Source organism: Dendropsophus ebraccatus, chromosome 10 (genome assembly GCF_027789765.1).
Source record: "Dendropsophus ebraccatus isolate aDenEbr1 chromosome 10, aDenEbr1.pat, whole genome shotgun sequence".
Classification (NCBI taxonomy): Eukaryota; Metazoa; Chordata; class Amphibia; order Anura; family Hylidae; genus Dendropsophus; species Dendropsophus ebraccatus.
The window spans coordinates 30,185,900-30,198,238 of NC_091463.1; the positions used below are offsets into that span (position 1 = coordinate 30,185,900).

At 40.5% G+C, this 12,339-nt stretch overlaps 1 protein-coding gene across 6 annotated transcripts in view; it reads left to right on the plus strand.

The window, feature by feature from the left end:
- Window positions 1–724: 724 nt before the first annotated feature.
- The window catches only part of PBX3 (PBX homeobox 3), a 192,963-nt gene continuing 181,348 nt past the window's right edge, over window positions 725–12,339 (plus strand). Inside the window, exons 1-3 of one of the 6 annotated variants that reach the window (XM_069986164.1) lie at window positions 725–888; window positions 1,513–2,680; window positions 4,666–4,739. In XM_069986164.1, the coding sequence (XP_069842265.1) occupies window positions 2,484–2,680; window positions 4,666–4,739 (271 nt within the window). In that variant the 5' untranslated portion in view covers window positions 725–888; window positions 1,513–2,483. The other 5 variants (XM_069986163.1, XM_069986165.1, XM_069986166.1 and 2 more) reach the window with 5 other exon arrangements.

Below are 12,339 nucleotides of genomic sequence, written 5' to 3' on the forward strand. Positions count from 1 at the left end.
GGTTCTATGCATGCTGGGAGTTGTAGTTTTATACTAGCTGTACAGCTGGGTTCTATGCATGCTGGGAGTTGTAGTTTTATACTAGCTGTACAGCTGGGTTCTATGCATGCTGGGAGTTGTAGTTTGATACTAGCTGGAAAGCTGCGTTCTGGGCATGCTGGGAGTTGTAGTTTTATACTAGCTGGAAAGCTGCGTTCTGGGCATGCTGGGAGTTGTAGTTTTATACTAGCTAAAAAGCTGGGTTCTGGGCATGCTGGGAGTTGTAGTTTTATACTAGCTGTACAGCTGGGTTCTATGCATGCTGGGAGTTGTAGTTTGATACTAGCTGGAAAGCTGGGTTCTAGGCATGCTGGGAGTTGTAGTATAAATGCACAGCAGCTCTCCAGGCATGCCGGGAGTTGTGTTTTCAAACCAATGAAAGCCACAGGAAGCCCTCTGCTCAGTGTACGTAGATTTCCATGGCTGTTTACTAGTAGCATGTCCCTCCAGTATAGTCACAGTCTATCCTCTAGCTCTGCCCGTTATTATCCTGCCTGCACGGCTCAGCAGCAGCTCTTCTCATTCTACTCCACTGTCATGCACAGCATCCCTCATCCCCTCCGCGCTCTCTCTCTCTTTCTCGCTGCCATGGCAATCAGCTGAGGGACCATCCAAAGGCTCCCCGCCCACCCCATGACGTCAGTTTTCGAATCACCCAATCGCAAGTGAAGAGGGCGGTCGGTCGAGCCACGTGCTCTCAACCAACCTTCTCACCGCCGCAACGCCAACCTTGACTCACTGAGCCCGGCGTTGGATTGGTTGCGTCTCCCGTCTCCCCTAGCAACGCTGGCCGGGTGCGTGACAACACTCGCCTTAGCAACCGCCTCAGCGCGCCATTTCTCCGAGGTAGTAGTAGTAGTTCTCCCCCCTCTTCCCCGTCGGGCGGGGACAGGAGGAGGTGGGGGCTCGGAGAGAAGAAGCAGCAGCGGTAGCAGTGCCCGCCTTCTCACCCTCCTCCTTCCCGGGGGCTGAAGACACACGGGTGGGGGGGAGGAGCCTGCCTCCATTATTTATATTTTGTCTCCCTTTTTATTTCCTCCCCTCCTTCAAAGTCTGACACGTCCGCAGTGAGTGAGTGGCGTTGGCAGCCTGTCAATCCGTCACCGGGGCCGGCAGCAGCAGCGTAAAGCGGGGCAAGCAGCCGGAGCCATAAATCCCGCCCGGGAGAGCCCCGACTACCGGCCCCCCATCCATCTCTCCCACATCACCCCCTCAGCCGCCGCCGCCGCCGACACCGAGGAGGAGGAAAAAAGTTTTTTGATTGCTGCTCTGAGGCATCATCATCATCATCGTCCCCATCTCACCGGGCACCTTAACCATTTCTATCACCTCTCCTGCCATCAATACTGGTGCTGCTCCCCCCACCCGGCCCCGGCCACTACTTCTTCTTCTTCTACCAGAGACTTTCTTTTATACATCTTATTGTCTTCTTTATTTTATTATTTTTTATAATCCCCATTTATTTTATTGGAGGTGATCATCGAGAGGAGCTGCAGCCGCTTCTACTACTACTACTACTCCTCCTGCTCCAACTACTACTACTCCTCCATCATCCGACCCTGATTTATGACAGAGCGAGCGGAGAGATTGGCGTCTCCCGGATGAAGGATTGAAGAAGGAAAAGATCCAAGGACTGAGAACTGAGAAGAAGCCCAGGAGAGCACCATGCCTTCTTATTACTCTTCATGACATCCGTCACCTTCTTGGGAGAGAAGGGGGAAGAAAATCTGCAAAAGAGGAAAAAAAAAATGATTTTTAAAAATTTAATTTAATATATTTTTTTGAAGGATTTTTATTTCCATTGGCTGGAATAAAGGCTGATTTTTTTTTGTATTCTAACAAATGCTCTGAGACGTCACAAAGTGTCCTAGAAGAAAAGTGCAGCTCCTTCCTGACACCAGATCCTTCAACTCTCTGGCTTTTCCACTTCTTCTATTTCTTACTAAATTGCAAAAAAAAAAATAATAATAATAAAGAACTGACGTTTGACAGTAGGTGCAAGACGTTGGCTTGTTGCTTTTTTTTTTTTTTTCTTTTTCTTCTTACATGTGTCCTGATGGGATGAATTGGAACTGGCCTAGCCAAAGCTAAAGAAGCCCCGAGACCTTTGACCTTTTCATGAGACCCCCAGACTTTGCTGTATGCGGTGGAAATATTAAACTGCACTGGAGATAGAGGGGATCTCGACCCAGAAATAGCTGGAAGAGGGCTGCAGCCTGCGTTACTTTGTATCAGCCCAGCAGCAAGGCTTTTTTTTTTTTTTTTAATGGAGTGAAGAACTGTATATTCAATCTACCCCTTGTTTGCCAACCCAAGGCTGGGAATTGACGCTTTGTTGTCATTGTTGATGTGCGGGGCACTGACCCACCAAGCGGTTGTGCCCCTGACTGTGAGGTTGTCTCCTTGCAGTCTGTATTTCAATTGATTTGGCTGCGGAGAGGAGTATGGACGAGCAGACCAGGATGATGCAGACTTTGGCCGGGGTGAACATGGCCGGTCACTCGGTACAGGGGGGAATGACTTTACCTCCTCCCCATGGACACGATGGGACAGACGGGGATGGCAGGAAGCAGGACATTGGCGACATCCTGCACCAGATCATGACCATCACTGATCAGAGCCTGGATGAGGCACAAGCAAAGTTGGTTTCCATCGCAATAAAAAAAAAAAGCACACACACACATATACACGCAGCATCACGCTTTCCCTCCCCACACATGAGAGCAGCTCATCACTCCTGTACATCCTGGAGTGAGCAACTTCTCAATGCAGGCAGTTTGTCAAATAAACCAACACATGTTTTGGGTAGCAACGGCGAGCGGAGGCTGCGATGCAGCTGGAGGCTCCTTCTCGCAGGGGGGACGAGGTGATTCCTGATATAAAGAGGGGTTGCAGCAGCTGTGTGCAGAGAGGCTGCTCCCTCCATGCTGCTTCCAGTCCATTCTTCTCTCTAGGGCAGGAACTGGCCCTATATAGGAAGGACTGATAATTATAAATAAAATCGGCCACACAAGTCAATCTGCACACGTTTATTAGTCCATATATTGTTATAGTGAAGACCATAAACGCAGCTTGTCCCTGCTTATCTGGAGTCCCTATATAGAGGATTATTTATAGGTCAAGCTTTCAGGACCACTTAGCTTCCTTCCAACAAGCAATCATCTGTAATGTAAGACAGCACGAGAACTTCCTCTTAGCCACAGAGCGTCTTCTCCCAAAGCAGCTGCTGTGTTATTTCTCTACAAATTGTTTGCATGATGTGTAAAGATTTAGAAGGAATTCTTTGCACCCGTTTTATGCCCATCTTAATACCCTGGTGCAGCCCATCTGCTGCTCACTTCACAGGCAGACTTGTTACTGTCTATGTGTGTGTTTTGCATGTTTTTTTTTGGAGCATTAGTAGGAGATGCTACTGTAGAGGAAGAAGAAAAAAAATCAATGTTAGGAAAATATATTGCTGTGTAAAAGTTGGCCCCTTTTAATAAATCAGTTTTGCTATGGATTCAAGCAGTTTATTGCGACAAGCGGTGATTTAGGTTTGCTATAATAGTCGGCTAATCTGACATGTGAGTAAACATTACATATTGGGAAACCTTTAGAGGGAAAGTAGCTCAACTTCTACACTTCAGCTAGTTCTAGACTCAGCAGGGGCACTGGGCATTCCCTGCAAAGTTAAGGCCAACTTATCAAAGTTCCCTGACATTGGGATCAGATGTCTGTGGTGGTTGGTGGGAATGGCCAGCATATATGTTATCCTAAATAGTGCTGTAATAGTCTACTGCCTCTTGGTTTTAGTTTATAATTGAAAGTAGTGTATGTAGTATGTATGTATGTATAATATTATAATAGTGTATGTATAATATGCATGTAGCATATACACATCAGTTTAAGCACTCCTTGTGTATATCCATTTAGAAATGTTACATGTGCGAACACACACACACACTTACACACATATATATATATATATATAGAGAGAGAGAGAGAGAGAGAGAGAGTATATAAATATGTGTGCAACAAACACATACACACTTTGTATAAATTACTATCTGAATGATCTGTCCATGAGTTATCAATCATCTCATATCTATTATCTATATCTTTGTATTAATGTCTGTGCCAGTCTAGTATGTATCACCTATATACTATTCTAAATAATTCATATCTTTGAATATCTATCTATCTATCTATCTATCTATCTATCTATCTATCTATCTATCTATCTATCTATCTATCATCTGTTATCTATCTATCTATCTATCTATCTATCTATCTATCTATCATCTGTATACATTTGATAAATAACTAATTCAATCATATGTTGTCTGTCAATAAACTATACATTGCTGGATTATTCTATCTATTTATCCATCTATCTATCTATCTATCTATCTATCTATCTATCTATCTATCTATCTATCCATCTATCCATCCATCTATGTTACAATGTATATGTTCTCTGTCTGGATATCTATCTATCTATCTATCTATCTATCTATCTATCTATCTATCTATCTATCTATCTATCTATCTATCTATCTATCTATCCATCTATCCATCTATGTTACTATGTATATGTTCTGGATTCCCCTATGGTAATATTGTTCTTCTGTCTCCTTTTTGCAGAAAGCATGCACTAAACTGTCATAGGATGAAGCCAGCCCTCTTCAGTGTTTTATGTGAAATCAAAGAGAAAACAGGTAGGATTTGTGATCTTTCTGCCTTTATAAACCCTGTATGTGTTCACTTTCACCTTCTCACTAATGTTGTTATGCTGGGCAACGCCATCTTTATTTCCCATAACATTGTGCGGTCAAGAACCAGTACAAAAAAAAATTGATTATTTGTGTACATATCGCTGTGTATGTTGGGTGGAGAACAGGTCACCTGCCAGGGGCTACACTTTCTTCTGTCAGGCTATAGACCAAGTGAAGATGAAAGGTTAACCCTTAATAAACTGGAAAGGCGAGGGGGGGGGGGAGCTGTTCATGTTAAACAGAGGTAGGCCACAAAGTTATGCCTGTGTCTTACAATTTGCCAAAAAAAGAAATAGTTGAGGAGACTTGTATTTGCAGGAGATGAGCCAGGATGAGCAGAGTGTCACTAAGGTTATTTTCCTCCTTTAAAAATCTCTGATCCTTCTATAGAAAGATCAATAAGGAATCTGTGGCGGTGACATCAAATCACATCATTAATTTACTGCCAAAACCACCGCTACAGATATCTTTATATTGATGGAGGAGAAATGAATTCCCAGTCTAATCTTCAGTTAAAGGGAAGAAACAAATAGAAGGGATTTTATACAGGATTTCCTGGGCTTAGTTATAAGTGCTCTGTTCTACTGTCATCAGCATCCTTTCATATGTATATAATCTGTATACACACGTATAATATAGATGGCATTAGGACGCAATTGGTAAGGTAATTGAATGTGTATACAGCTGCATGTTCTTAGCTTATAGGTCACACATCTCCCTATGGCCGCCTTTTTGTAAAAAATAATATATATATATATATTTTTTTTTTTAAAGATTTACTGTGTTCTTACATATTTTCATAAAAAGTGATCATTAAGTAATCCAGGGATTTCAAGGGTGTCACATCACCAGAACCTATTAAGGGTGTCAGTTTCAGTGTTGAGCTTGTCATTGATACATTGTAGCAAATCAAATGACTACAATATATATATTAATTGCTGGCACACCTAATCAATCACCGTCAATTTCCGTGTGCGGAGAGGTTTTTTTTTTCCTCCCCCCTCTTTTTTTTTAACACCCCCCCTCCCCAAATCTATCTCTGTAATTGCTGCTTTCTGCTAGAATAATACACAATGACCTGATCTTTTGAGCACTTACTGTTCGCTTGAAAGCGCTCAGTAATTTAGAGGTTAATTTAATGCAAATTGTTGTTTCTTCCCGTTAAATTCCATATGATATATATATATATATATATATATATTGCATAGTAATTAATAGAAACCAGTGTAACAACACAACAACATGACCCTTGTATTGTGTACACTCTTCCTTGGCTGGTATTTTTCTCAGGCTTTGTCTATGCATTGCGCAGCTTCGCAACGTATGTTACCACTTAACAGGGAAAATTTTAATAATTGAAATAATTGTACACTTCATTCAGTCTGCAAAATGAACCTAATCGGAGTGACTAGTGCTGTGAGCAAGGTGTCAAATCTCAGATCTTCATAGATTAGATAGGGGGCAAAACCGCCTCCACGGCTGAGAGGGCTGATCGGTACAAATGTCCACCGGCACCCCTGGCTTATAAAAGTGACAGTAAAATTGACAAAAGGAAAAATGGAAATTGGAAAAGACGTGCCTATTACATTATGAATGAGCCCAAGACTCTTTAGTGGTTTTAGTAGACAAAGAACGCGGAGCATTGGCCGTGACATCAATAACCAGCAAGAGTTGTTTAAATGAGAAGATTCGGTTTGCATCATCATCTTTTTAGTGTGATGTAAAATCTTCGACTCTATGTATGGATTTCACCCGTTGCAATGCCGCTGGTCTGGTGCGGAGGAAACAGCTGCTCGTGTAGTTAGAAACAATGCAGAATTTCAAGTGTTTGTTTTTATCCTCAGTGGCGGCAATCTGTTTAATGTCACGGAGGGCGGCTGGTGTGTGTGTGTGCTAATATCAGCCCCGGCAACTTTACCTTATTAGCTGGCAAAAATGAAAAGGGTCAGGGAACGTCTTTGTTTTCTGACCGCTTCATTGTTTCAAAGGCTTCTCCCCTATACAGGGGAATCTATCAAAATATTGCACGAGGGAGACGCTTTCCTCCATCCCCACCTCCACTTCAGGACTCTTTTATTATGTTTGTTCATTTTAATTATCATATCGGCCGGCAGGTTTTATTGAATAAAAAGGCAGATAACAGGCAGGTTGGGTTCGGCCAGCGCTTTTTCTTCTTCCCCTTTTGTGAGTGGAAGCCTTGTTGTTGTTATTATTATTATGTTTTCTATCGGTGTTAAAATTATACAGTAGTTACCAGGCTTTATTAATGTTTGTGCTCTGCTAGCGGCAACCACAAGGTAGCAGCAGGCTTTTGCCTTTTTTTTTTTTCTCCCCTATAATTATAGTTTTTTTTCTCCCCCCTCCTAAAATATTGGGTTCTGGGAGAATAACTGTGTATTTGGAATCAAATTTGAACTTGAGATGTTAACCTGCCCCGAATCGGGCAATCCTTCTCCTGTTTATATCATTGCTGTGATGATTATTTTTTTTTTTACTGGAAACCCAGGAAGAAGGGGGGAAAAAAAAATGCGAGAGAGATTAAGGCAGCTTGAGCCGTGTTTGTTGCATGTAGATGAGAAATGACCTTTTTTTGAATTAAATAAACAGGCTGTGGATTTTTCAGCTAGCCACAGGCATAAAAATCAATACACGTGAACATATGATTGTGTATGGACGGGGAATTTTTTTATTTTTTCGCCTTTTTCTTTTGTCAACGAGTCTGAGTCTAAATGTAAGTTTTTATCCCCAAGTGGGTATACCCTGGCAAAACGTAAGATTGCTTCATTAGTATTTGAGAACTGAGAAAATTAGAAATATTTGTTAGTTTGTCATAGAGGCGCCAACAGCTCCATACATCTTGGAACACAAAACAAGACATATACATATGTGTGTGTATATATATTAGGTGTATATATATGTGTGTATATATATATATATATATATATATATGTGTGTGTGTGTGTATATATAATGTGTGTTTGTGTGTGTGTGTGTGTATATATATATATATATATATATATATATATATAATTATGTACAAACATCATATACTTGATTTAGTGTATATGATTTAATATTTATATACACACACACCTATATCCCATATATATATATATATATATATATATATATATATATATATGCAAACACACATATATATATATTAGAGTAACTTGTCACCCATGTCTCCTGTCTTATATTACTTTTTTGTTTTCCTTATCGATTTTAGAACATAGCCTTACAGTCTTACAGCAGGAAGGTACATTGACAGCTGCCAGCCACCCCTATCATAGCCACCGTTGAACAGAGAGCTTAAATGCCATTCATTTAGTAGTAATGTCTAATGGCATACATGATGGTTTGCCAGATTTGTGGCCTTTTGCGAGTCTTATAAGCAGGACAGACTTGGGAAGATCATAAAATGTAATGAACTTCTCCACTGAGCGAGATGTCCGCAGGGGGAAGCTAGAAGGACCGTCTCGGGCTACTTGAAGGATTTTTATATGCCTAAAGAGAGTCAGTAGAAACGCACACTGAACATTTTTGACCCAGAAAACAAGATGTGAGTAGCCAGTCGGGAGAATGTTAACCTGTTTGTCGCCGAGTTAAATAACAGAGAAGTACAGCGGAGGGTTTATACATCTGTAAGGCAGGGAACATATTGACCTTATAGTCTAAAAGTAAATGGCGTATAAGGTGAATCAATGTTCTTCACTTGTTGACAATGGCAATCCGGATATAATGTAATGAGGTGCCGAAAAAAAACCCCTTCTTAGTAGTGGATAATAAACCATGCAAGCGTTAACGTGCCGGCACAGGCATCGTCAACAGATATATATTAATGTATGTAAATAGTGAACAAAGCACAACTAGTGGCTGCATATGAAGTGATGCTCTTCACTTCTCGTCATTTCCCATCCTGGGGGAGAATAAAATAGGAATGTGCCAGAGCAGGCGCCTGCAAAGGGGGGGGGGGGGGTTTGAAAAAAATCTACTATATTAATTTCTCAGCTTGACATAACCTTTAGAAAGTGCTGATTCAAAGTGATCAGACATACCTTTGTTCTTATGTCATTTTTGGAGTTGTGATAAACCACCTCACTCAGATCAGCCCCCACATGTGTCTCCCTGGGTATCGTCTACACCCACCAAGCCAAATCCTTGAGTAGGATTATATCTGCCCCAAGGAGATGGGAAAGACCAGGGAAGGCATCTTACATTACTTTTATATATACAGCCTGTACTGAAATGTCATATTAATCTATAGTAAGACCTGGTTTACACTTAATATTTTGCTTAATATTTGTAGCCAGGAGTGGAATTGACAAACTTTAATGGACAAATTTGCAATTTTTTTGTGCATTTGACCCATTTCAGGTTTTGGTGGAAAATACTGAACAAAATACTATGCGAATGTTAATCCAGGTTTTTTTTTTTTGCATTGTATGTAGTGTAGTTGTTTTAGCTACCGCCACAGGTTAAAGCTCATGTAAACATTGGGATACACTTCTAGTAAACTCAGCTCTGCTATGTCGGTCTATTAGACTCCCTGTTGTCATTCCTATTAATTATACATGGGAGGAATAGTGCAGTCTCTCAATGTCTGTATGGTATGTTAACTTTTGTTAACACAGCAGCCCCATGTAAAATCTCAGGTGATCATTGTGAGGCTTCTGGTGTGGGGCTGATAAGGAGAGGTCCCTTTGGTCCTCCACATCCTTTGTAGTTATTGGGATTCCAATATAAAACAGTAGTGCAGTCTCTGCGGTGACGTATGGGTTAACCATCCAACAAACTTCAACTCAATTACAGAGCTCTGCTTCCAGTGTACAGCCCAGCTTCCTCCTGTAAGGTTAAGCGGCAGCCAGTTATCAATGCAAATGTAATAAATGGAGATAATGAGGGGCAGCGTCAGCCCCTAGGAAGCACACACATATGTTATATGTATCTAGTCTAATAGTCCATCCTAAGCTGCTTTATTATGGATGCTACATGGGAATGCAGCCTCACCCTTGGTCACAGTACACTTTTTTTTTTTTCTTTGTGTGCATTGCATTGTTCGGTGGATTTTTTTCTTCTTCTTTTTTTCCTCTGAAGTGATGCATATGTTTGTGATCTATAAAATGTGTAATTATTACAGTGTTGGGACACGAGAATATTACACATTTATTTCTTTTCTGCACATCGAGATCCATTTTATGAGAACGGCATGAAATGTCATATATTTTCTGATAGCCTAATAAAAGTTATCACATCCCCGAATAAGGACGCTTGAAATAGAGCTTTTGCATCGCGGACATTTTACCGTCAAGTAGGACAGTCCAGGAGGAAGGTTTAACCTGCATTGTGAAAGGATACAGTTAGTATAGATGGGCAGACTAGATGAACCAGGTGGTCTTTTTGTGCTGACAATCTTCTATGTTTATTTAGTCGGTACTTTAATATTGACTGAAAAGTAATGTCCCTTTAAATATGGTATGTGAAGGGCTAATGCAGTATGATCTACAATATTATAATAACAGTTTCCGTTCTAGTATACATATATCGCTCTGTGAATTACTTTTTTTTTCCTCTAAATCTTAGGTTGTGTTCTGAAACTATAGTTGTCATCATGAAAAAGGTCTGTAGGAAAGAAGAGAATGGGGGGTACATGATCCGAGACCTTTATATAAATATTATAGGGGGAAAGGGGGGGACATGATCTGAGACTTATATATACCAAAAGGAAAGAAGGGAATGGGGGGGACAAGATCAGAGACATTTATTTATATATATTATAGGGGGAATGGGGGGACATGATCCGAGACCTTTATATATACAGTATATTATAGGGGGAATGGGGGAGACATGATCCGAGACCAATATAAATATATATATATATATATATATATATATATATATATATATATATATATATATTATAGGGGGAATGGGGGGGGCCATGATCTGAGACCTTCATATATATATTATAGGGGGAATGGGGGGGGGACATGACCCGAGACCTTCATATATATATTATAGGGGGAATGGGGGAATATGATCTGAGATCTTCATATATATGTATTACAAGAGGAAATAAGGGAATGGGGGACATGATCAGAGACCTTTTTATATATGTTACAGGAGGAAAGAGGGGAATGGAGGGACATGATCCGAGACATGTACGTACATTACAAGAGGAAAAAAGGGAATGGGGGGGATACGATCAAAACTTTTAAATATGTTAAAGGGTTAAATAAGAAAATATTTTAATAAAGAGAGAATGTTTTAATAAGAAACTTAACACTAGAACATAGGGACACAATCTGATGTTAGTTGGGGGCGATCAGAAACTATGTGAGAATATCTTTTTGCTGAAAGAGTATTAGATGTGTACAGCATACTTTCAGCAGATGTGGTCTGAACTCAACAGTGAATAAATGTAGAGATGTTCAGGATGAATATAGAACAGATATATCATATAAGGAAATAATATATGGACAGACCAGGTGGCCTCCTCGTGTCTGTCTTTTATGTTTCTATGGAAAGTAGGCTTGTAGGAGGGGTTGTCTGTTAACGCAGACATAGTATCTTACCTGGGAACTGGGTTAGTAAACCATTCATCTCTTATACATTTGGACTGGGTTCACACTATGTATATTTGAGGCTGTATTTGTGAGGCTGTATAGCAACCAAAACCAGGAGTGGATTGAAAACACAGAAAGGCTATGTTCACATAATGTTGTAATTGAGTGGATGGCCGCCATTTAATGGCAAATTTTTGCTGTTATTTTAAAACAACGGCTGTTATATTGAAATAATGGCAGTTATTTACCGTTATATGACGGCCATCCACTCAATTTCAACATTATGTGAACAGATCCTTTCTGTGTTTTCAATCCACTCCTGGTTTTGGTTGCTATGAGGACCTGACTTGAGGACCAAATACTGCCTGAAATATACAGTGTGTGAACCCAGCCTTATAGTGATACAACGCATGCTATTCTTATAGTAACATAATGTACTAGCATGATTCCACTCAATAGCTTTTATAGTTGATTACCTGATATAGTTGGCCAGTATAGATTCCTGGTCCCTGAATGACCATGACACAGTGTGATGTCATAGATAAATATAAGACAACGGATACAATAGATTTATAGGCACACACGTGCACTCCTATATGAATCCTGGTGGGAAATGTCATAACTGAATCTTTAGAAATGAAGCCTATAATCATTGTGAGACATGTTTTTTGTGCTTCTGACACCTTCATCGGTCATTGTGTTTCATAGCCATAAGCCTATTGCGACTTTTCAGGTATCAGTAACGTCACACATCGATGCACGTGGTAGGTAACCTCATGTGCTGCGTAATACCCATACATTGTAAGACAGGTGAGACGTTTAGATAAATAAAGTGCCGCTTATACACACAACCCACATTATATCTGCACAGTCATATGGTGCCTGTTCACACTGTTTTACACACTTTGCTGTAATTTTCTGGGACAACAACCGCATTAAACATTGTAACAAGTTGCAGCTCACACAGGTAGTGACAG